The sequence below is a fragment of the Petromyzon marinus genome, chromosome 35 (genome assembly GCF_048934315.1).
Source record: "Petromyzon marinus isolate PM22_M1 ecotype Great Lakes invasive population chromosome 35, UKy_Petmar_22M1.pri1.0, whole genome shotgun sequence".
NCBI lineage: Eukaryota > Metazoa > Chordata > Hyperoartia > Petromyzontiformes > Petromyzontidae > Petromyzon > Petromyzon marinus.
Window position 1 is genome coordinate 5390267 of NC_133701.1, and position 25551 is coordinate 5415817.

At 50.8% G+C, this 25551-nt stretch overlaps 1 protein-coding gene across 6 annotated transcripts in view; it reads right to left on the reverse strand.

The window, feature by feature from the left end:
• LOC116948891 (erbin) overlaps nucleotides 1-25551 on the reverse strand; it is a 119135-nt gene that overhangs the window by 55493 nt on the left and 38091 nt on the right. For 3 of the 6 annotated variants that reach the window (XM_032966113.2, XM_032966116.2, XM_076071871.1), the window contains exons 2-5: nucleotides 21723-21779; nucleotides 13539-13758; nucleotides 11875-11992; nucleotides 390-468 (exon numbers count right to left, since the gene is read on the reverse strand). In XM_032966113.2, the coding sequence (XP_032822004.2) occupies nucleotides 390-468; nucleotides 11875-11992; nucleotides 13539-13727 (386 nt within the window). In that variant the 5' untranslated portion in view covers nucleotides 13728-13758; nucleotides 21723-21779. Of the gene's footprint in view, nucleotides 1-389; nucleotides 469-11874; nucleotides 11993-13538; nucleotides 13759-14348; nucleotides 14677-21722; nucleotides 21780-24764; nucleotides 24866-25551 lie in introns of those variants that run through there. The other 3 variants (XM_032966115.2, XM_032966112.2, XM_032966117.2) reach the window with 3 other exon arrangements.

The following is a 25551-nucleotide window of genomic DNA, read 5'->3' on the forward strand; positions in this document are numbered from 1 at the left end:
ATTCCCTCCTCCACCCATTTCCCTTCTCATAACGCTGCTTGACAATGGAAATTCAGAGGCGGTAATATAAAAAATAATTTGAAGGCGTTAACTAATCCGAATCGTCACAACACAATACATTTTAAGGACACCGGCCAGGCAGGGGGTAACACGACGCGGCGTGCTGCTGCTTTGGTTAGAAACGGCAACGCTGTTTGGCGACAAAAAATGCACGCAAATAAGCAGCCCCGGGCTAAGAGAAAAAGAGACCACCATGCTTTATCAGAGCGGAATGCCAACCAGTGCTCCCACGATCACCGGAATTCCGCGTGCAATTAAAGGACGGTGATGGGGGAGAGGGGAGGAGAAGAGAGGGAGAGAGAAGGGGAAGGGGGCCCCCGAGCGCGTACTTGGATATCGGGTTGACGCTAGCTTCGAGCATCGTGAGCAGCTTGCAGGATTTGATGTTCTCCGGAATCTCTTGTATTCCTACGCGGGGGAAGGAAAGACGACGACATCCACGGTTAGCGATTACACCTCAGTACGGCGATGCTTTGTTGCTGGCCGATTGGCGCGTGGGTATTTTTTGGGGCGTGCGCTCAGGAACCGTGATTTAAAAAAAAAAAGTGACATCAGTGCATTTTTCACCAGCGCTGGGAATCAGCAACTTAGATAAAGCGGCAGGTAACGCAGTTGAAGAGCAACGCAAGTCAGAGGCGACGATGGCCGCTGGTCGAGACGTTACGACGGCAGGGGCAGCCAAAGAAATTAACGCAACCGAGGGGATTGTCCACCGCAGGACCAAGGAGGTATTCGTCCAGAAGTGGACTGATCATGTCCGATGATGATGAGTGCATTAGAGGGATCAGTCATACGTAGAAGAGTCTAGATGTGAAAAAGGGCAGTTAGCTGACATCATGGAGTTTGATAAATAGAGTTCCAAATGGTGAGTAGGAGGAAAGAGGGGTAGTAAGCAGCAGCAGAGGAGTGACCTCAATGAGCAAAGGTTGACCGCGGGCTTTGACAGAAAGCCTTGATTACTGGAGGGGAGTGGAGTGAGGGACGAGAGGGGCGAGCGAGTTGCCGAGCTCATGGGTATTCCACCCCCCGCTATGACTCGGAGCGTAGAAAGAGCTTTCAGCTCAAAGCAGAATCTTCCGCTGAAGATGACGCGACTGAATTATTTAGGGTCGGGCGTCTGCTCCTCGTTTTATTCCGAGCAGCCGACGCATCCCGGAAAAACCCGGCCACGACTCCCCACGGGAACGAGCCGCAAGAAATTCTTGAGGAGCGATCGAGGCCGGCCCTCTGAGTGGGGACACGTCGCTGCGGCTCGCCCTCTTCGCTAGAGGACGGCGGAGATCTCGCGACGAAATCTCTGATGTCGGACAACGTCGGGAGGACGTCACGGTCAACTCGCCACCGTTGCCAAAACGTAAAACGACATAAGCCCATCACGGCTCATCGTCCCCACAACCTTCTGGACCAACATGTTCCAGCCCGCATTTGTTGAAGCAGCAAAAACGCTGCAGCGGTTTCAACTTCTCAGAGCCCCATCAGCTGCGTGTGACCTGTTCAACAGATGCTGCCGAGTTGCCTCATGTCACATGCTCGAGCTATCCTGAAGCCTATGGCCTTAAAATGTTATTTTGCTGAATATTACGACTGTTTTGGCAGCGACAAGCATCTTTGTGTGTGCAACGATTCTTTAATTATTTTCACCGAAATAATGCATATTATATTGAATACGATGTCGCTATGCATTGTATAATAAGTGGCAGGAAACTGGGCACTCTGGGTCTCCCGGTTTCCATCACCACAGGAAGCCAACTAAGCATCCCGATAAAGCTGGACACCCTCCCAACCCCTTCCCCTATTGAAAAAATGGTGCGAAGCTTTCCTGGGTAAATCCAGATCAAGGTGTCATCGCGACCAAACCCGATTCAGAAGGCACCACGCTCTGACACTTGCATTCCACCCTCCGCCAGCTGCTGCTGCTGCTGCACGGTAGCCACACGCAGTGGGTCCCCAAGCTCTGCCCCAAAACAGTATCCCCAAGCATCTGCTGCTCTCTTTAAAGTATTCACGGTCCAAACTTGCCTAAGTTGAAGAAGATTTTCTCGCACGTTACCGAATTGGGATTAGGCACAGCAACATCGCCCCCCCCCCCCCCCCGCTATTATGAAAGCTTAGCAGGAGCCTCCTGAAAATGTCAAGATTCAAAATCTGCATTTATAATGGAGGACTGCGATGAGCTATTAAGCTCTTTTTCACAGACGTACAGTAGGGGCGGGTCAGAACGTTACAACAACAAACAGTGCGAAAACACGACACGAGTACAAAGTGTAGGAAAGGTAAACCAATCACTTAATAAAATATACAAATAAAACTAAACTATTTTTATCTTACCAGATAAAGCTCACTGCGCTATTAACTTATTTTTCAGACGTGACCTGGCCACAAATGACAGTTCAACGATGTTGCTTATCACGTGGACATTTATAAGCAGCCAAATAATCTAAATAATCTAAAAGCTCTTTTGAGACCGAGCGAGGCTTTCATGGCCATTGTGACACATAACAGCAGACATCTCGATACGACTCGTCATGTACGTATGTTGAACTTCTTTTGCACCGTACGTAGCCAACCGTGCTAAATCGGAGGTGGCCATGACTCAAACCGAACCGAGCAAGCAGCTCTCAGGTCAAAGAAAAGACTTCCTCCTGTGAAAAATCCTAGCAGGACCCTCTTGAACGAGAGTCCTGAGGCTCGGTAGACATGCCCGGCTAAACAGTGTTATTATAATGGAAATAACTGCTCCCAAGCGATGCCTGTCCCGGGCTTTCAGGTCGCTTACGAGACTCATCGTTCCAGACAAAGGTGGCCATGGGGTGAACAGGAAAATTAAGTTTTCGGCGCAGCGTGACAAACCAGCCGAGAGCGGAGATAAGTAGATGCAACACACATGCACACACACACGCTCCCGTTTCAACACTCGACATCGTTACGTGGCAACGGGGTTCTCGCTGGCTGCTTTGTGCATCGTGGGATGGCAGTGGCCTTAATCTGGGACATCGGGTCGTACGTGGAGGGCCTACGCCTGCAAGCTCGGCAGTTCACTACTAACCACTACACTGCCGCTCCCCCACACGCACAGGTATGCTCAGTCAAGCACAAAGACAAAGATCACCCATATGGCCTTTAACAGACTGTTGGGGCAAGTCCTGCTGGCGCGGCACATAAGGGGGTGGGGGGGTGGCCAGCACCACGCCTCGGCTGCCTTTGTCTCCCAAGTGGCGATATTTACAAACCTAGGGGAGGGCCCAGGACCAGTTAAGATAATCGTCACTGCTGTTGGCCGTGAGCAGGAACTGAAGTCGAGTCACCAGGTTTGTAGGGCAGCATGCTAAACACTGCACTACCAATGCCTTACCATCAGTCAAGCAAAAAGACAAAGATCTCCCATTTAGCCATAACAGACTGTTGGGGCAATTGTTGTTTGCAAGCAACAAAGGCCAGCACGGTACAACACGAGGAGGTGGGTGGCCAGCACCACGCCTGAAGCACACACTCAACTCGCACACAAACACACACTTACCTCTCCGTCACGCACACGCAGACTCACGCACACGCAGACTCGCACAGATGCACGCGCAGGGCCCAACCTCCACCCATTAATTTCGCTGCTCGGCACCAGGTGCGCGCGGCGTTTCAAAGCGCGGGGGGGGGGGGGTACGATCTCCACCAGTTTACCAACCGGACCGGCCGGCTAATGATCTCTCATGGGCAGAGGAGTACACTCGCCAGCATTCATTGGCCAGCCTCGCTCGTTAGCATAGGTAAATAAATGGAGTGTTTGCGCATGCATTAACGCCCGTAGTAGTAATAATAATGGACTGCTAGCGAAAGTGAATGGCCGCGGGCAGGCCATGTCGAGGGTAGAAATGATGATGAGATGCTGATGATGGTGGCCAATGGGCAGGACTGGAAGGGCAGCCAAAGGAGGAAACGTGACCGCGAGTATGACGCTCATGCGCAGGAGCAAGATGCGAAGCGGGACATGGCCAGATGACTTGGGGCGCGCGCCACAGTGGCGAGATGTTAACTACTTCGCCTGGTATGCAGGAGTACGTGGGTTCGATCCCGACCCCCGTTATATATTTGGAGTTTGCATGTTCTCCCCGTGGTCGTGTGGATTTTTCTCCAGGTCCTCCAGCTTTTCCCTCCACATTTACAATCAACATGCATTTAGAGTGTATGGCTGCAAGAAATGTCCACGTATAAGCCCACTTCCATTGAGCTATAATTTGTGGCCAGGTCGCTTTTGAAAAAGAGCTATACAGCTCAGTGGGCCTTACCTGGTAAAATAAAACAGTTGTTTAGTTTATTTCAACAAGAATGATCATACTGTCTGTGTATTGTGTCCAGTAGTCTTGACGGCGATGTCCATCAAAGCAGGGAGGTTGAGAACCACTGCAATACAGCTCTCTGCATCGCTGAGCCTCTTGAGTCTTGGGCACCCTGACTAAATTCTAGGAATCCCCGGAGTACAAAGCAATCGGGTCAGTCAGGCCCCGTGTGTGCAGTCAGGCGTTCAGAGTGTGAGCCAGGGAGCCGCTAAAAGGGGCACCGTCTACTTTCAGCAACACTCGTGGCACAAGAGATCAGTGGGGAATGAATGTTATAAATGCACACGAGTCAGCCGCAGCTGATGGCATTCCATCCACACACACTCAGCTAGCTCGCTCAATCACTTACTCACTTGTTCCCTCACTCGCTGGCCGCGCCCATTCACTTGCTCATCAGCTCATTCACTCGCTCACTCACCTGGTCACTCACTCACTCAGCCAGTCACTGACTCGTTCACTCACTCGATCACTTACTCTACTCGCCCACCCACCAATCCATCTTTTCCCTCTGCTGCATAACACACTCCCCCCCACCCCAGGCCTATTAACGATCCGAGGCAAGCCGGTTGTGGACATGAACATAAAGGGCTCTTGCCTATAACACGAGGAAACCACGGCATCGATAGATTAACGGGTACACACTCTGCTGGACAAGGGTTTTTGTTATGTTTTAAACAAACTTCTGCTGAAAACACTAAAGTGCAGAAGGCCGAAAGGCTGGTGGATTAAAAACGTGATTTTATTGAAATTTTCGGTGGCTAAACAGATCGTTGTTTCAGCTTCTATCAGCCAATATCAATCCACCGCTGGTCGAAGACTCCCCCCCAAAGCTATAGTGATTCGAATTTTGCTTCAGTGGGATTAGCTACCAACAGATTTTTATGATTTTCTGACATCTTGTTCCAAGCCAATTCCCTTAACGAAAGTGAATGACAAAAGCCATACCACGTGTTTGTTTGACCTCTGGATGGCACTGGCGGTCCATAATGGCTGTGTCGCACACGGAGCTCTTGAGCCGAAAATGTTGAGATAGAGAGTGCTGGTTCAAATACCCGCTCGACCACCCGTTAAAGTGGCCGGGTTCTCACGTCCAATGCGTTAATTATGTAATCTCAATCAATAATGTCAACCTCCGTCAGGATTTCTCGCAGCAGGATCATCAGACTGGAGGATGCGTTGTGTTTTGACGTCGGTGCCGAGAGCACAATCGGGATAGAATTGAGTGGTGAAAAGACCCCCCAAAAAAAAAACGACAAACACAACTTGTGATAAAAGCTTTCAAACAACGCGCAAGCAAACGAAGCCCAGCGTTGTCCTCGCTCCCAGTTTTACTCGTCGGGCGAGATAACGTTTAACGTTATTATCTTAGCCGCCACACCTCCTGCAACCATTAACAGTTTCAAATAAAAACTAAAACCGAGGGAACAGAAGCGACAACAGCAGGGGCTGTTTTCATGAGACGACCACCCATCTCTCATGCCCCCTGGAGAGGGTGGGTGGTGGGAGGGAGGTTGGGGGGAGAAGCAGTTATCCGTGCTGCATCTGCTGCCCTAAGAAAGACGACGCCGCAAAGAAAAAAAACCATCGCGCGGGTGACCCAGGCCACGTTTAATTTCACCGTCGCGTACAGGGGATTGAGGGCGAATTGTTTAAATCTCTTACGTCAGCGTGGCATTACTCAACTCAAATTACCGCAAAAACATTCCTGGAAGACCGCCGCGTCGGTTCTCGTGGCTGTGCTGCGCTTTTGGTTCGAACCGCGTGCCGAAAAGCACGCCGGTAAGGGTCAAAAGGTCATCGCTGCCGATGACACTGGTGCGCCACACCGCGCCATCGCTTCCTTCCTCCTGCTAGGTCTCTCAGCCGTTGCACAGTTCCGACGCCTGGCCTCCAAGGTATCATCACCCACTGCCATCTGGCTGTACGTCTCCTTCGGCTTCACAGTCAACACGTCCATGCAGGACCCCTCTCATAGTCTCACCGCCGCCATCTGGCTCGAGGGCTTTCCCTTTGTCGCCGACATCTGGGTGCCACGCCAATGCCACACGCACTGCAGTAGACATCCCGCATGTTAAGGGAGTGGAGGAGAAATTCGGACTATGTTTTTTCAGCTGTGGTGAGGACCGTTGAGCCAAGCAGCTCTGTTACGCAGCCCAAAGCACGTTGGCAGTGGCGGCAGTTATAACGATGCTGAATGCTGAGACGAATGGATAATTGTGATGATTAATCGATGGTAATGCAAGATGCTGATGAATGTGTATAAAGGATCATGATAAAAATGTGATTGATGACGACAAAGAATAATGAACGATGATGATAATGGAAAACGATTACGATTAACAGATGATAATGTACAATGCTGATGTGTGACGATTTGGCCGAGTCAATACTGGACAGGATTTGAACGACATCTCGACCTGTCCTACAAACCAAAGCAAGCTACGCCCCTAGCCGGGTCGTCTTATATTATTTATGTGGCCTTTCCATCCTGCATTAAACCCAGCCACATCTTTTTGACGGTGATGCTCGGTGAACACACGCCGAATCTTTCAGGCCACCCATTTGCAGCACGCGCAACGACAAGTCCTTAGAGCAATAAAAAAGAACATGTTGAAGAAGCGAAAACGAGTTTCTAATTTGGTACAAGAAGAAAATGCATTTCCATGCTTAACTATCCAACGTCTACACTGTTCCCGTACGTCTGTGTGTATGTGGTTGCGTGCGCTGTGTGGAGAGTGGTGGCGCAGTGGCGACCCCGCTCTGCGCCACGAACCCAGCAACCAGAGTTCAAATTCCTGCTCACGACCAATAAAAGTGACGAATACTTGAATCGGTCTCAGGTGTCCTCTAGCTCGACTCAGCCTCAAATGAGTACCACGTTGAGTGTGTAAAACATCAGCACTGAGGAGACATGTGGCTGGGCTTGATGCTGGCCATCCACCGCCTCTCGTGTGCCACTGACCTTCATTCGGCGCTCGTCAACAGCACTTGCCCCAAGTCTGTTAAGACTATACGGAGGAAACGTGTTTCTTTTTTTCCTCTGAGTGAGCAGTAGCGTAGGGCTTTGCACACTGCTCTCTGAACCCTGCAACCCGGGTTCAATTTCCTGCCGTGGAGAACACGAGTGGGCAGATGGTGCGAGGATCTGTTCTGAGCCCACCTGGGGTGAACTCGGGATTAAACGAACAGGTCGTGTAAACGTACAACCAATCAGTGCGGGGGAGATGAAGGCAGCCAGGCAGCCAGGTGTGGTTCGGGCCCTATAACAGGTGCTCGCTTACAGCACTTGTCCCTACAGTCTGTTTTACATGACAAAGGGTCTTTGTCTTCATGTTTGCATGTGTGCGTGTATATATAAAACCGAGCTACGGACTTTTGCAGTCCATACCTCAAATCACTGGAAAAAAAATTCCGTCCACACCCAAGAAAATTTAAAACAGGCTCAATGCCATTCAATTTTTTTATTTTAACAAAGATCCCCCGTATAGGCTTAACAGACTGTTGGGGCAAGTGCTGTTAGCGAGCACCTATGAAGGCCGGAACGGCACACGAGGGGGTGGACGGCAAGCACCACGCCCGGCCACCAGTGGCGATGTTTACACACCGCAACAGGCACTCATTAGAGGCCGAGTCGACCTAGGGGAGGCCCAGGACCGGTTCAGATATTCGCCACCGACGTTGGGCGCTACACACACACACACACGCGAGCACAAAATGTTGGGAGCGAAAAAATAATACCCCCCACTTACGCTGACAAACCCGGAAACTATTTAAAACAAAAGCGACTGCTCCGGCAAACTACAGAGCGGCTTTTAAAGGGCGGCAAGGTGCCGGAGTCGAGGCGATCGCCGCTTTCATCCGCGGCGCTTCCAGTGCCGGGTACCCCGGGCGGGGGGCTTGGGGCCGTGATTCTCGCACTCGTCACCCGAGCCGTCGGCTCTGTCGGTGTGCCCGGGCATGACCCCACCGGGATGTTAAACATCACACAGGGTCGAGGCCGGGGGGGGGGGGGGCGCGTCGCACACACACACACACACGCGCTCACTCGCGCGCACCCACCCAACTGCTGCCCAGCTAGACGAAGCACCTGCAAAGTGAGACGTTATAACTGTCGACCATCCGTGCGTGGATTATCTGGTCAGCGGATTAATCGTGCTTGCGAAATATATATAAAAAGGCAAAAACAAAACATCTGCCATATACCCTTTGTGCTTACCAATCAAATGTGTTTAAAAATGGTTATTAATTAACAAAGGTATGGTATGCATACTAAGCCAAATATGTAATATTTATTTTTGGTTACAATAAATCATTCTACCTCTGGTCATGCCTCCTTTGCAGTGTGCTTTCAACAGGCTGTTTGGGCAAGTGCTGTTAGCGGGCACCTCTATGAAGGCCGGAAACCTATAACCGCCAGGGTGGCCAGCACCACGCACTTCCGCCTTTGTCTCCCAAATGCCGATGTTCACACATCGCAAGAGGTACTCATTTGAGGCCGAGTCGACGTCGGGAAGGCCCAGGACCTGTTCAGATAATCTTCACCGATGTTGGACGCGAACGGGAATACAACTCGTGCCACCGGGTTCGTAGCGCAGCATGTTAACCACTGCACCACCGCTCCACCATATATATGTACTAGCTGTACTACCCGGCTTCGCCCGGGACTTGGATTCACCACGCCCGCCGCCTTTGTCTCCCCAGTGGCGATGTTCACACAGCAGAGGAGTTACTTGTTTGATGCTGAGTCGACCTAGGGGAGGCCCAGGACCGGTAAAAATAATCGTCACCGGTGGTGGCCGTGAGCGGGAATCGAACTCGGGTCGCCGGGTTTGTAGCGCGGCGCGCTAACCACTACACTGCGTTACGCTTCCACATGCGCGGGTCACATGACAGATTTGACGTCACAGCTCACTTGCCGTGCAAAAAAAATATGCATTATTGAGCTCCCCCCCCACCCCAAAAAAAAACTATTTTTATAATTTTTGCATGGTGTACAGTCTGGAAAGTACACACATGGCAAAATTTCAAGTTTGTTGGATGTCGGGAAATACGTTAAACATTTTGAACAGACACATTCACAACTTTGCCTTTTATATATATGGACATATATACATACAGTATATATCTTTACGTTAGCTTAGCTATTATTTATTTCTCACTCGTCGGGAGGGTGAGTGACTAAAACACGTCCGGCAAGTAAAACGAGTGACTTTGAGATGCAATAAAAATAGACGATGACACATTCGACATCTTCGCCCACACTCTACTTAGTGTAACAATTAAAGACGTTTATATGTAGCCTAAGTGTACACGTGTGGTGAAGTAACCGTGTGTGGTTTTTTTAATTATCCAAGACCGGGTCATCCCTTCCTCCCATTTTTTAAGCCTTGGGTGAACGGGGACGAACAACGTCCGTGGTGCTACACTCCCCTGGGTTGCTCTTCAGTCGAGGCAGAAATAAGAGTCGTTCAATGGGGGGGGGGAGGGCGGGAGGGGGTGGGGGGTGAGGGCGGCAGTGAGGGGGAGTGCGAGCGTTAAGGCTGCGGGGAAGGCGGTGTGTTTGGGCAGGTTCAAGCGGGTCCGCCGCGTCTCTTCGCCTGAGCGTCAAAACGTCGCTCGTGTGAAAAAGTTCGCGATGTTCGGCGGGGCTTGATGTGCCGCGGCGATACGGGCAACGACGCGACACGTTCATCGCGAATGTACCGTCATGCTCGGAGAGGAAGAGATAGCGAACACGCCGCGGCGAGTTTATTTTTCAGAGAGTGGGGGAGACGGCTTGTTTCAGATTAGGCAAAAATTAATGTTTGGAGAGGAAAAAAAAATAATCTGTCGAAGGTGCCAGACTTTACATTGCATGTGTACGAGTTGAGCACTTGTCAATCCACTGCTGGATGAAGGCCTCCACGCACCTTGTCAGGCATGGAGGTTGTTTGACCATACTTCACCATGCTGGTCAGTGCCGGTCAGAGGAGGAGAGGAGCCCGGGATTGGGTCCAACTCTACAAGCACTTGATTTTAGCCTCGACTGGGAATAGAATTCAGGTTTCTTAATTCATAGTGCAGTGCGCTAAACACTGCACCACTGACCCACCCTTGTTAGACATACTGCACTAAATCATAATAAAGGTTTTTGGGTTAGATCGCGCATGTGTGGTAACCGTTCACCACCCGACACAGCAAGTAAGGTTTGTCACGTAAACAATGCGCCAAATTAGTTACTACTTCAGCCCACCGGTGTGTTGGAGAGTAAATCCACAAAATTTACAATTTGAATACAACGTTTCGCTGCGCTTGAGCAAATACTGTTGTGGGGAATAGGTCGTTCGTGGGAGCTCTTTGACCATATTTCACCACACTGTTAGTGCGGCGTTGCTAACGATAAGGAGACTAAACAAGGCAGCATGGAAGCACACTTCAAACATTTATTTTGACACCGACTACTGGAGCGGGATGATCGGTTGCGAGTTAATTCCTCAACTGACAATCGAACGTCGCACAACCCTTTAAAGAATTGTGAGCAGCACACTGTAACCGCGGAGATCGTAAATTCCTGTTTTCAAAAGAGTCGAGCGGAGGAGGAGATGGGACTGGCAAAATACGAAAGGTGTGGCGGGCAACAGGAAATCATTGTAGGGTGGGCCGAGGGGGCTATTAAACCGAGAGGCGGCGGGGGCAGCAGGGGCAGCAGGGGGGGAGGAGTACGGGCGGCGTAAATGACTCGTGGGTGTCAACACGTCTGTCACATTAATGTGATGAGAACGGGGCAAGGTCGGGGGTCGTTAAGCCACCGGGCACCGTGCCGTGTAAACAACGAGAAAACACGATAAGTCTCTTTGAATTTCACTTCGCCCCACGCCTAGAAATGTACCACTCGTCTCGCATTGCAATACCAATGAGGGCTTAATAATGCTTGGATCCGGGAGGTCCAACAAGATCGAGTGCATTCGGGGTGACTTTATGACAGGTAGTAAACCAACTTGTCATCTTGGCATGATGCCGAATAACTGATCGATCGAGTGACTGAACAATGGAAGAACTTAAATGGACACGCTGAAGATAAAGAAACCAAATATTATGTATCGGAGGATTAACCAGGGCACATGGTGAGCCGACAGCACCGCCCCCCTCCTCGCTTCCACCATCGGCTCCCACCCACTTTTACAAAGCCACGCCCGCTCAACCCCTAGCCCCGCACACACAGCGAGCGGCCACACTCCGGATGTTCGGCTCGGCCTACTGCGCGTCGGCCCTGCCTACACCTCTGGCAGCTCCGCCCTTTGCGTGCATTGCGAGTCGAGCACGAGACCAGAACACTTTAAACCACATTCAAAGGCCACTTTTTTTTAATTCTTTGGTGGGGGGGGAGAATGAGTGGACACACCGGGGACAGCCTTTCTTAAAAACCGCCGCTACCGTCCCGGTCAAACCAGGACGTTTGGTCGCTTTAACCGAACGGAGTAAAACTCACTTTCCGCGGGGCACTCACCATTCTTACTGATGTCCAGCTCGTGGAGGTTGACCAGGTTGGCGATGGACAGCGGAAGGATGGAGATGTCATTGTCGGAGATGCTCAGCTTGTGCAGCAGGACGCAGCTGAACAGTTGCTGCGACCAGAGTGAACGACATTCCGGAAAAGAGGTTGGTGTCGAATAAAAGCACTCGGCGAGTCACTCCACCTACACGCCAAGCGAGGACTAGGCACTTGACAATCACCGCTGCCTTGTTACGGCGTTAAGTTTCAAGTGACTCTGTTTAACCAGCTGATAAGTCGGAGACCAGGATGAGGTCTTATTTGCAAGAGTGATCCGGGGGGAGTCAACAAAATGACAAAATAAAAACAGTAGAAGCACAGCCACGACGCAAACAGAAACCGGAAGGAAAACCAAAAAAGCGACCACGTCATGTGAGAAATTAAAAAAAACACGGCACGAGCACAAATCGGTCGCGATGACATGTCGTGCCCACAGCTCCGAGTTGGCGAACAAACAACGAGTTGCCCCGTTTCATTACATGTGCGTGCGTTACAAAATACTGTATCATTCTTAACTTATTATTTTAAAATCGCCATTGTCGTTCAAGAATAGTGGTACACTGGCTGCGAAGGGGTTCCATGTGAACAATCGCATTTCACAAATGCAATTCTTAAGGTAAATGAATCTTCACGCAAATGTTACGACGCGTCTAGAGGAATCGATCCGAAGCAGCAGCGGCCACGTGACCAACGAAGTCAACCGCTCCACCTTTCTGTGGGGGCAGCAGTGGATTCGTTCCCCATCTTTCTATTCCCCCCCCCCCCCGCTTCTCATAACCGGTTCAATTTGTGCCGACGGTGTGTACGTGCGTCACAACGCGATATAACGGGCCCGCATATTGCCCCGATTATAAATAAACTCTCTATGGGACGATAATTATTGTTGGTTTCTCATCAAGTTGTAAAGTCATGGTTTGTACCATATGGTGCTCATTTTAACAACGCCAAAGGAACATTAATATATAACCATGAGAGGTTATGGATGATGATCAAAGGGATGAGAATAAGTACTTCGATTATAAGCAAAAGAATGACAACGATGATCATGGGGATGAAAATGAAGATCTTGTTGTTGAGCGAGTTAATAATTTCGAGCATACCGACGAGGCTAGAGATGATGAAAATAATGCTATAAATTCCAGACTCCCATGTCAACAATAATAATTTCAGGAGTTCAACCACTGATATTGTTATATTTTCACAATAGGGGGCTAAGTTACTGTGTGTGATCCCAACAGAGTTAATTTTAAGGTAATGTTCAGCATTGGGATGATTGGCCAATACCAGTAACATAACTTTTTTTATCTACAAAAAGCTACATGGATAACCCAAAGAAAACCCCAACAGACCAGCGACAGAGAACATACAAACGCCACGCAGAAAGGCGCCCGGATCAGGAATCAAACCCAGGAATATTTTTTTGCTGCGAGGCACAAATAATAATTGGTTTTACCCTTTCTGGCAATAAAACAGGTATTAAGAAATCCCAGTCACTTCGTACGAAGCAGTGTCGCATTATCGGCACGTAAGCCGTGCCCCCCCCCCCGCCCACCCCCACCACTTCCCACCACTCTTTCAAGTCGGCATGATCCCTGCAGCTCGCATCTCTCCGCCATCACCTTGGGGAGATCCTCCAGCTGGTTGGCGTCCAGGTAGAGCTCCTCCAGGGTCCTCTCGAACAGGAAGACGTCCTTGGGCACCTGCTGCAGGCAGCAGTGCGAGTAGTCGATGGTGGAGATGGTCTCCTCCTCCCCGCGCAGGCACCGGCAACGCACCAGCCGACGCAGCAGCTTGCTCTTACGGCTCATGATGTCGGGGGGGGCTGTTGGCTCGCGAGCGCTGTTGTGCACACAAAGACAAAGGTCCCCCCCTTGTAGCCCGAACAGACGGTTGGGGAAAGTGCTGTTAACGAGCACCTTGTGAAAGTGCTTGCTAAGGGAGAGCGGGTAGTGTAGCGCTCAGCGCGCTGCGCTACGAACCCGGAGATCCAAATTCGATTCGCGCTCACGGCCAACACCAGTGACGATTATCTGAACCGGTCTTGGGCCCCCGCCAGGTCGACTCAGCCTAAAATGAGTACCTGGTGCGGCATGTAAACATCGCCACTGGGGAGACAAAGGCGGCCGGGCATGGTTCTGGCCACCCACCATCTCATGTGCCATGCTGGCCTTCATAGGTTACGTGCACACACACCAAGACTAAGACCCCCCCTTCTCTCCATGAAGCCTACGTAGACTGTTGGGGCAAGTGCCGTCAGCACAAAGGAGCGCTGTGGCCAGCAATAGCACGCCTGGCCAAATTGGCTTCGACGCGCTGACGGTACTACGTACGCACGCACACGTGTACACGACTAACAAGCGCGCTTACTCTGCAACCGCTCGGAGCGCGAACATCGCCCGCTAAAGCGCCCATCGTCCACACACTCCTACCTTCCACACACTCTCATCGCCAGCAGCATCTTCCGTTAGATGTCTGTCACTTGAAATACTAAGCGCTATAATTATTCTTCTTTGCTCGTCGGCCTCCCTCGCTCTACCCCACCCGCCCACGATCGCGCAGTCATCCCGCGGACGCGACGCGCTCGTGCGGGCGATGAAAAACGCGGAGCGGCCACCGTCCCGCTAAGCTCCGAGAGATTCCACGGCGGTGGCGTCAGCGAGATGAAGCCGTTGCAAAAAAAACAACAATGACGGAGAACCGCGCGGCGGAGCAGCCCTTTTGTGTTTGTCTAAACCGCATCAGCTCTTCCGTCATCCCTTCCCTGCACCCACATCACCCTATAACCCCCCCCCCCCCCCAATACCGGGAACTGGCGGGAGGGTGCAGCGTGGTAGTGCCACGAGAACATCGATGGAAATCTGCAGAAAAGTGCAGCTCACTCTGACGAAATCTGTGCCCTTTCCTTGAAAAATGAGGTCACCGAATTCTCACACATGTCAACTTTGGAACATAGATTTGATGCGCGGACCGTGCGCCGAAGGATCCAAGTGCACCGCCAAATCGATGCAATGTTTTTACAATTCTCGCGACTTGGCTCACCGTCAACATAACCATCCACGGATCTATCCACCGCTGGATGCAAACGCGTGTCGCACTCGCATGCCCAAACTCGCACGCGTGTCCGCGACCGTTCCCCCACCGCCACCAACGTGTCGGTAATTCCCCGGTTGTCATGTCGGTGGAGAACGACACACGAAAAAAAAAAGGACTGCCGTGCTGAATTGCATCAGTGGCAATGACTCACCGCCTGTCGGTGTGATTGCTGCATTGACAATGCAAATTAATTACAGAATGGATTGAGGCAGCTATGGCTAATTAAGACACCCACGTGACTCATTCTTGCAACAGCCACTCCAAGAGCCCACGGGAGATGGTGGTGCCTCAATATTGTTTACTCTCCCTCGCATTCAACAAAACTACTTATGCCCAGTATGAAAAATAATAATTGGTTTTACCATGTCCGGCAATAAAACAGGTATTAAGATGTTCAAACATCAAATATATAGCTTTTGCACACTAAGCCTGCATTAACCACACGTACTTGTGATGAACATGCAAGCAAACATGCTCTGATAATATATGCACTGTCTTTGAAACTGATTGCGGTACACCAGATACATCCTTCTTTATGGCCTAGTCTCACCAGTGTCAGACCAGAGAACGACGCCAAAAGGCGAACAGTTCAAAGACAATGCACTATGACAGCTTTTATAGCTGGGGGTGAGCAGCTTTTTCATGGGATACCTTTATTACTTCTCATTCTTTGATACTGCCAAAAAGGTCCCATAATACTTCTGCCCGGTGGCACCATTCGCTATAATTGGGAGCTCCCTTTCCGGCGAAATAGTCATCAGACTCGGGCGAAGCTTTCCACGGTATACATCGAGTCATAATCATTTGAGAAATACGTGCACGATACGTGGCCTTGTACGTGTTATCTACAGCGTCTGTACGCGACAGCATTTTGCGACCCTGTACCGAAATACCAGTTGGGAATAGTTACTTTATAGACACATCACATCCGCGTTATTGGGCTCGTTAAGATCGGACCAAGTTCGCATGAATTGATTCCTACACACCATATTCTAAGCATGTACCGTGAGCGAAATAATCAATTTTAAATTGGTAATGTTACAATACGTGGATATATGCAGCAATTACATGCAGCCGCATCTCAAGTAGCTGTACAGAAATGCCGGCGAACATTTATTTTCTAGAGAGAAAGAGGCAGTCAGTCATTGGCAGAGCGAAGGTCTTAAGCCTGGACTTGAAGGGCATGGTTTTGAGAGCACGATGTTCAGATAATCGGGGCAGCAGAGCAGAATAAGCGACTTCCCTTTTGAGTGAAGCTTGACAGGGGGTTTCAACAGAAAGGCTTTGGCGGCTGCTGCAGTACAGAGTACTTGGAAGGTATGAGAGTGCGTGGAGGGGAGTAGAGCAGGATCAGAGGGGTAGCAGAGTGCGTGGAGGGGAGTGGTGTGATGAGAGGGGAGAGGTAAGAGAGTGCGCGCAGGGGAGTAGAGTGATATTCACTCGATAATCAAAAACAGTTTCCCTGTGAACCATCCGCCACCCGTCTGCTGCCAACCCCATTTGTCCCCACCAAAATATACACGGAGGCCTCATTTGACCACCGCCATCGTCCACCGCGTCAGCGTTACTCATATTTTATTTTGCTCAATGAATGCACAAGCGTGGGATCGGATGAATGGCTCGCTGTGAATGAATGAGCGCCGGGCCGGCGATGGGATGTGACAAGCAGTCGCGCGTTCCACGCGGGTATTTTAATGCTCGCAGCTGCTGTGCAGAGAGCCTCCTCCTGCCCCCACCACTCCACCCACCCCCCCAGGACCCCAAACGCAAGTGGCAGAATTTCGCTGTAGCATTCGCAAGAGTCATTCCTGTTGTCTGGTCAATACGATATAAATTTGACAATGCTGCGCGCACACAGGCACGAGCAACCAAGAAACTCCCACGTCTATCGACATCACCGCCTTAGATTATTTGGCTGATATAAATTTCCACGTGATAAGCCACTGCGTTGAGCTATCATTTGTGGCCAGGTCGCTTCTGAAAAACAATCGAATTGCTCAGTGCGCCTTACCAGGTAAAATAGAAAATAGTTGTGTTTTATTTGGGGGTTTTTTCAGCAATTTGTTTACCTTTCCTAAACTTTAGCCTCTTATGTTTTTGTTGTATTGTTTGTTGTTGTTGTTGTAACGTTCTGACCCATCCCAACTGGACATCTGTGAAAAAAAAAGAGCTTTAAAGCTCATCGGAGGAGGGTCGCGTAAAGCTCATCATCCAGTATAAATATACCTATTCTGATAAATGGAAAATAAATATACTGTGTAAATATATAATAGGTGACGTTTTGGGCAATTCCCCTCTTCAAGTAAGGGATCAAGACCGTCATCGTCTTTGCCTCGGATTGTTTTTCTCGCTCTCTCTCAGGTATCGCCATGCCTACACATGATGGTGGATTATATTCAAGCAAAGTAAGGTTTCAAGGAAAAACAAATTAATATGCAAGGGGGAAAAACACGCTCAGGGGTGAATTCACTGAAGGAGCCGCAAGAGATCTGGACCACCCTGTATAATGGACACCTTCCCTTGGGCCATTCAATACTGTACACAAATCGGAGCATGGTTTGGGTGTGGCTTTAAGGCCCTGTGGCATTGTCAATTTAGTCAGCCCTTAAAGTATTTTACACTGTACCGGCTTAATTGTCCCAATGTCCACGGTGATAATTTAAAACAACATGTTTTTTTTTATTTTAACGACAAAATGAAATCCACAGACTTAAGACTTGCCTAAAATTTTACACGGGTTGCCATCGACTAGACTAAAAAAATATTAAACTCACCGAAATACCTTCATGATCCATTGTTAATTTATTCTCAAGTTTTATTTTTGTTGTTTTTTTTATTTTACAGAAATGAAAGCCGCACACTAAGAGAACTGCACTCCCTCCTCCACGGCTCCGTCGCCGGCCGAGACCCCGAAGGCGTCGACTACATTCACACTGGGCCTGTTAAAGTTGCTGCCTCGTCTTCCAAAAAAAAAGGAGTAAAATCGCCTCCAGATTAGGCCTGGCATTGCGGTGATTTGAACCGACACACCAAACGATCCGTTTTACGCATCCACACAGAACGGCAAACCACTTCCCGGCCGTCCTCACGAGGCGAGCACGCTCACAAGCTCGACAAAACCACAATTACATCGAAATGGGGGGTTTCATTTTTGTTTGTTTTACGGTGAACAGCCAGCAATTTTGCGTGGAGAGACAACAGGTAAATTACGTGGGTCAGAAGGTGCAGGTGATGAAAGTGGAAGGAAAGAGATCAAGAGGAAGGCAGAAGGAGAGGTGAGGGGGGGGGGTGGACACGGTGGCCCAAGGAGCAGAAAGAGAGATGACGCAGGACAGGGCAGCGCGGAGAAGGTTGGCAAGGACAACGGGCCCCACACGAGTGGGGCAAACGCGTGGAAGAAGCAGCCAGCAAATGCACGCCACGACCTCGCGAGGGTTAGCGCACCGCCACGGGGCAATGCGTAATGCCGTAGGGTTAAGATAAACGACGCGAATTAGTGGACCAAAGGTCGTAGTCTCACCGCTAACCCCCTCCACACATGTAGAAATGCCACCACCTCCTCGGCTCTGCCCCTCGCGTGCCCACAGGAGGGAACGTTTTTCTTTTTTTGCACCTGGCGCATGTCGCGACACGTTGATCGTGACCGCCAAGGCACGGCAAGAGACATTTTTTTATTTTTACGGCCCGGCCATTTTGTTCGTCACACGTTTTTGAGTGCGTGTGGCGGTTGTTTTTTTGTTTTGCCGCTACACTCGGCTTTATTTTTAATTCGTCGTCATCATCAATGAGCCGTGGTCAAACCACTGCTGAATTAAAAAAAAAGCCTTTCTTCCCAAGCTGTTGCCATCAAGCACGATTGTGAGATGTTCACCTGTGCGCACATCTGATTTTATTGCTCCATTTCTCAATATCCCATCGAAGCACTGTCCATACCAGGCTCACTCCCCTCGCGTAACTTCTCAGACACATTCATGGCGATTTGGCAATAGGTGTTCTATTAGTCTCAGCCCCTGTATTTATACTGGAGGAATCCAATGAGCTATGAAGCTCTTTTTCACAGATGTCCAGTAGGGGCGGGTAAAAACGTTACAACAGTACTTGACATTACAGTCGTGGAAAGTACAAGGAAGACAAATAATAAAACACATACACAATTAAAACTAAATCATCCCCATCCTACCGGGCAAAGCCCACTGAGGTATTAACTTATTTCTCACAAATAATAGCTCAACAAAGTGGCCCATTATTTGCAACAAAGTGGCGACTAGGCCGAGACCAGCAAACCCGGTTTAACCACGACATGAACCCCTCCCTTCCCCTCTCGAGCCACCGGGCCCATCTCTGCAATGCAAGCGGCACCGTTCACGTAACGTCGGGCGTACGATCCGCACGAGCGCGCCGGGACGCGTCGCGTCTCCACCTCTGTAGACCGCCCCAGAAACCTCCGCCCTCCACACAGCCGAGTGGGCGGTAAGGGCTGGGCGGCGTTTGAGGAAAGGTGAGAGAGAGACATGGAGGCTGCAATGAACGGGGTGGGGCGAAGCGGAGCGTTCACACGGGAGGCGAAGAGCTCCCAGGTGAACGTGACGGCGATCGACGCGCTGAACGTGTCACGGCCGTTGTTGTTGTAGGGTTTTCGCGGTGGTGCTGCGTGTACGCATGCATTTGTACGGATGTTGAACTTCTTTCGCGCCGCACGTAGCCAACCGTGCTCATCGGCGGTACGGGATTGGAGTGTAGGGTTGATGTGGGCGAGTGGTCTGGCAGCGAAATTTGGAGGACAAGGATTCGAGATACGATCACACGTGATACGGTGTGACGCACGGCTGCTGTTCACGCCACGATGACCGACGGTTTCGCTCCACGTGCCGTGTGAGCTTATCAACTCGGGTTAGTTCTGAGCAAGCGGTCAATGCTTACAGCCCGAGCGTGATCCAGAGTTTCGCGTCAACTCGTGGTGTACGCAAGTCCTATTTGGAGCCTCCGTAAGGAAAAGTTCCCCATTACTCTGCCCTCAAAGGTAAAAGGTGCAGCCCTCAACTATTTCATCACGCCAATGCTTGGAGAAGGACCTCCACTGGAGGGAGCTCTGGAGAGCCCCACTAGGCAAGCCATGGTGGCTAGGAGATGTTAACTACCTCGTCTGGCTGTATATTTGGAGTTTGCGTGTCTCTCTCCCCGTGGTTGCATGGATTTTTCTTCGGGTCCTCCGATTTGTTTTCTCCACATTTAGACTCAACACGCGTTTAGAGAATGCTGCTGCCATAAATTTCCACGTGATGAGTCACTTGGTTGAGCTGACATTTGTGGCCAAGTCTCTTCTGAAAAAGAGTTAAGTAGCACAGTGGGTCTTACCTGGAGAGTGTATATTGGCCTACCATTCCATACTGACCAGATGTCTTGGAAGTGGTGGGAATAACTACACTCTACCCCAACACACATGACCTGCCAATCAACTAACTGGCGTGCCCTTCTATGCTGGTTGCGGGGTGGCAGAGTGGGTAACACTCGTGCCTCACAGCAAGAAGGGACTGGGTTCGACTCCCGACACGGGCACCTTCGGTGTGACGATTCTATGCCCTCCTCCTGTCCGGGATTCCTACAGGTTCTGCAGTTCCTGGCATTAGTCCAAAAAATATCCCAATTACATTAAAAAAACACACCTGCAAGTTACTCGATTAGGATTACACGTAGCAACATCGCCCCCAACTACAAAAACTGTGCACGACCCACATGCAAAAGTGTCCCGGAGACCGAGTGAGGATTTGCTGGGTAAACAAATGTAGTAATAATAATCATATAAATCATACTTTTGGGCGAACAGAGGTGGTTGTAGTGGGGGGGGGCGTGGGATTTAAGAAACTTCGCGCTGTCTCAACGGCCAAGCCGGGAGATCGCGTCCAGCGTGCCAAATAATTTCACTGCAGCGGCATTCCAAAAATTCAGGTAACGCACCACATTCCCTCCGACGGCACGGCACGCTCGGGAGTGAGCGAGCGGGCGAGAGAGCCCCTTGTTATCTCACAGCGGCACACGTGGGCCAGTGGCGGCCGTGCAAACCGGAGCTGGCAGGTGCAGGAAACGGCGACAAACTCAGCAAAAAAATTCTGAAACGGCTACCGTTACGGATGCGCGCACGTGCACAGCGTACAGCGTAGTACGGCGTCACCCGCAAACACCATGGGGCGAGAGGCAACCGGCTTCAAAACCAAAACACGGCACCCATAAATAAACGAAATGCATGTGAAACCAAGCCTGATCGAACTTACTCGGTGTAATTCAAAATATGAGCAACGGACCGAGTTTATGATTGTACGTGGGAGCTCGGAGAGCCATTTAATGGCGCCTCGGGTCGGAGGATGGATTTCGTTTGTATCTTCTGCAAATGTGTGTGTGTGGGGCAATGATTGGTGGTGTAAGTTGATGGATTTCACTTCACACAGACCCATAGACTCACCAGGGAGACCCATAGAGTGGGTGGGTGATCTGATAGGGAGGGTGATTGGATGAGTGGGTGGGTGATTTGGAGGGTGGGTGGGTGATTTGGAGGGTGGGTGATTTGGAGGGTGGGTGATTTGGAGGGTAGGTGATTTGGAGGGTGGGTGATTGGGCAGATTTGGTGGTGAGTGGAGCACATACAAAGGCTGACTGTGACAGGTCACACAACGCGCGCACACAACGCGCGCACACACACACAGGACCACACTTACTGTCAGCTCAAGTAAGGCTTTCATATGCCAGCGTCCGTCCTCTCGCTTGAATATCTTCTACGCAAAAGAGAAAACAAACAAACACAAGAACCCAAATTAGCGTGCGCGCCCACTGTAACTTTGCTTTGATCAACGTAAAGCAGCCAGGGTGATCGATGATCCAGCACTCACCAATTAAATCCCAGCACTCACTCACCAGTTGGTCATTCGCCTCCGTATCACTCTTTGCTTGCTCCGACCATGCTTACTGCTCTCCCGTGAACTTAACTCACGATCCCCCTACCCATGTCGGGGACTCTCGGCCTGCCCAGACTGACCGTTTCATCCCGTCCGTACGGTCACCACACTGCAGGTCACAACAATCACTCACCCACGTCTCACTCACTCACCCACCACACTACAACAGGTCATAAACACTTCTCTTTCTGCTTCTTCCCTCGCACTGCACCATTTTCGGAGTTCCCGCCTCCCGTCATCTCTCTTTTTCCCAAGCTCTTGCTGTTAAGCGAGCACCTATTAAGTAAGGGCAGCATGGCACCCAGGGTGTTGGTGACCAGCACCACGCCCTACCACCTTTGTCTCCCCAGTGGCGATGTTTACACATCGCACCCGGTACTCATTTGAGGCCGAGTCAACCTTGGGGAGGTCCAAGACTGGTTTAGATAATCATCACTGGTGTTAGCCGTGAGCAGGAATCAAACTCGGGTTGCCACGACACTACTGCTCCCCACACACACACGTACACATGCAGTGATATATACAAACCTAAACACGCACATACTTGCAAAGAAAAACATTTACATAGACAAATTTTGCTTGCAAGCACTTATGAATACCGTGTATATACACACACACAAAGTACAGGCATTGAGATAAATATTACCACTGTCATCGCTATCAGCAGCAGCCGCAAAAGCACAATCAGCATTTGCACGTATGTATATACGTATGTGTAACTTCCTTCACACCGTACGCAGGCATCCGTGCTTATCGGAGGTGGGGGATTATCACGACTATAATCACCGGCGGCAGCAGCAGCAGCAGAATCGCAGGCGTCACCAATCACCACCGGCGAGTTCATTTGCACGAGCCTTTCGCAAATACACACAGCTCGCGCGCGTGCGCAGAGGCACGGCGGCAAGCGAGCGCACGCGTGCGCGGCCGATGCCGACGGACCAAACTAAAGCAAGAGCAGGCCACGCGGGCGCACAAACCCAACGGGCACGTGGCGGCGTTACTACAGACTCGCTCGCTCGTGCAACCTCCCCCAGGGGTTGCGTTTCGTCACGCTCGGAGGTTAACTTCACAAGGCTCTGGGCCGCGAGGGTGGTCCGGAATAAAAACATTTCCGCAGCCGGCACACCACCCCTCCAAGTATACCCATTGCCGCGGCGGTGCCCACGAGTCATGTGCCACCTGCTCCAAGTTTACCAGCGATCCGCAATGTATGAATCAAATCCATCACCGTTGAAGGTTCCGTCCCGTTTAAGCCGGGCAAATTAGGAACCCCTGAACGTGTCTCCGCGCCTCCAAGTCGCAACTGGAAATGTGCCTGTTGGTGAAACTGCTCGCGTTGCCAAACCGTCTCTATTATTTTCGCGCCGCCCGCTCGCGCAAACGACCCCAACAACATCGTAAAACAGCGGGGGAGGGCATCCCAAGACCCATTATACCCGTCGCAGAGATGGCAAATGCGAGTGGACAAACTAAATTCAGCGCGGCGGTGGTGACGCACGCCTCGGATCGGCGGGGCGGGGGGCGAGGGTCGGGATGGCGACGGGTGTAATGAATGGGTCAGCGTGGCCACGCGATGAATTATTCCCCAAAGGCCGCGCGTCGAGAGCGGCACGCGCTGCGCGAGCCCAGCCACAAGCCGGGCCAGAAGACCATACCAGACGTGCGTGCATTGTTGGAGGCTTTCGCTCACGCTATGCCTAAAGCAGCTGAATACGCAAAGCCACAGGAGACGATAGCGCAGATACATCAAAGGCAAAGATCCCGTGCGTGGCATCAAGCACGGTTGGGCACAGTGCTCTTAGCGAGCATCTATTAATTGCACCTTCATTAGGTGCTCGCTAAGGGGCTGCGGTGTGTCCAGCACCATACCTGGCCGCTTCTGCATCTGTACCGGGCAAGGGGCTGTGGCCGGTTCCGATATCACCGGCCGTTGAAGTTGGCTCAAGCCGGGAATCCAACCCGTGTCACCGCGTCCGCAACGCAGCGCCTTTAACCACTAATCCACCGCTCGTCCCCCCCTCCCAACATCACACGAATTCAGACGCATGTACACACAAATGCATGACGCGTGCGCGTAGTTGGGGCGACGCGTGAGTCACGTGGAATTTGGCGTTGGGGAGACGTCAACTTTGTATCGCTGAGTGTGGCACCGCGGAAAGGAAAAAAAAACTAAACAGGGCAGCGGGCGGCCTTTTACTCAGGGGAGGTTTTCCAATCCACTGCTGGATGACGGCCTGCCGCCCATGCCGCGCGGGTCATGGGGGTTATCTGACCACGGCGCTGGTCGGTGTGCGTCGGAGAAGATGGCGGAGCACGCACAGACGTGGGAGCATAGACGTACAAGACAACTTGCGGCTTTTGGTGCACCTCCCCCCCACCCCCTACTGCTGACTACAAAGTAGTCCCCCGACCCTCTGTCTACTCGGCATGCAAGGGTTGCCGCTGCCCCCCCCCCGCGCACGCAGAATGTATTTGTTTTGTCTCGTGTTTACCGGCTCGCTTTGCGTTGTCCCGTGTTCGCTCCGACTCGTTTGTACAGCAAAGTCCGGGAGAGTCGACGACGACAACAGGTTTAGCGGCATCAGGCTTGGGTAAGGCCTTCATTCAGCAGTGGACTGATCGTGGCTGTTCATGATGATGCATATATAATTGGCATGAATCGTAAAATGGATTCTCACGCGAATGAATCGATGTGTGTGTACATCACAAGGGTTAAGGATCGAATTTCATTTGGAGGATCGTTGCATCGTTACACCCCTTTGCTGTATATATACACACACACACACACCCATGTACTGTACTTACATTGCTGTTAAAATATGTATCAATCAAGTCCAGCTCCTTCGTTGGCAATGGACGCGCGCGTCGCGCTCACAGAATTCCTGCACGAATAACAACTGAGATGAGAGTGGGAAGGGAAAAAGAAAAAGGAGAATGGTGAACTTAAAAAAAAAACTGCCTCCATGAAATTGGATATTCTTAACGGCCACGCACCAGTCACGCAACCACGTAATCGGCGACCAACTCGGCGTTGGGCCTCTGCCCGGGCCAGCATCGCCGTCGTTTTGAATCCAAAAAAGTTGTAATATATCTTCACTGCATCGTTCTCGAGTGGCGTAAAAAAAACAAAAATACACTCGTATGCCTGAAGGAGTTACGCAATTGCTTGCAATGCACCGCCGAGCAGAATGGCGGGTCACACCTGTTTTGTCATTCATAAAAAATGCCGCCTCAATTCAACAACTCTTCGTCATTGTGACTGTGACTCAAGGTGGCCAAGGTAGCGCACGGGACGATGACACCAGGGATCAGAGTACCGAGCCGCCACTGCCGGGTTTGGATCTGGGTTTCGGATGCCGGCGATTAATTCCGGTTCTCATGAAAGGCAAGCTAAATGGTCTCAACCAGGCGACCAATTACATAACCAACGAAAACCCCTTTGTTGAAAGTTTGATTTGTCAATTAAGATTTTTTCCAGCTGAGAGTTTTCATTACCAAGAGATGTGCCCCCCTAGTGTGCGCACGAAGTAACTAAATAAAGTGACGTGAAAAGTGGTTCTACTCATCTTCCGGGGGCCGTTCCAACAACATC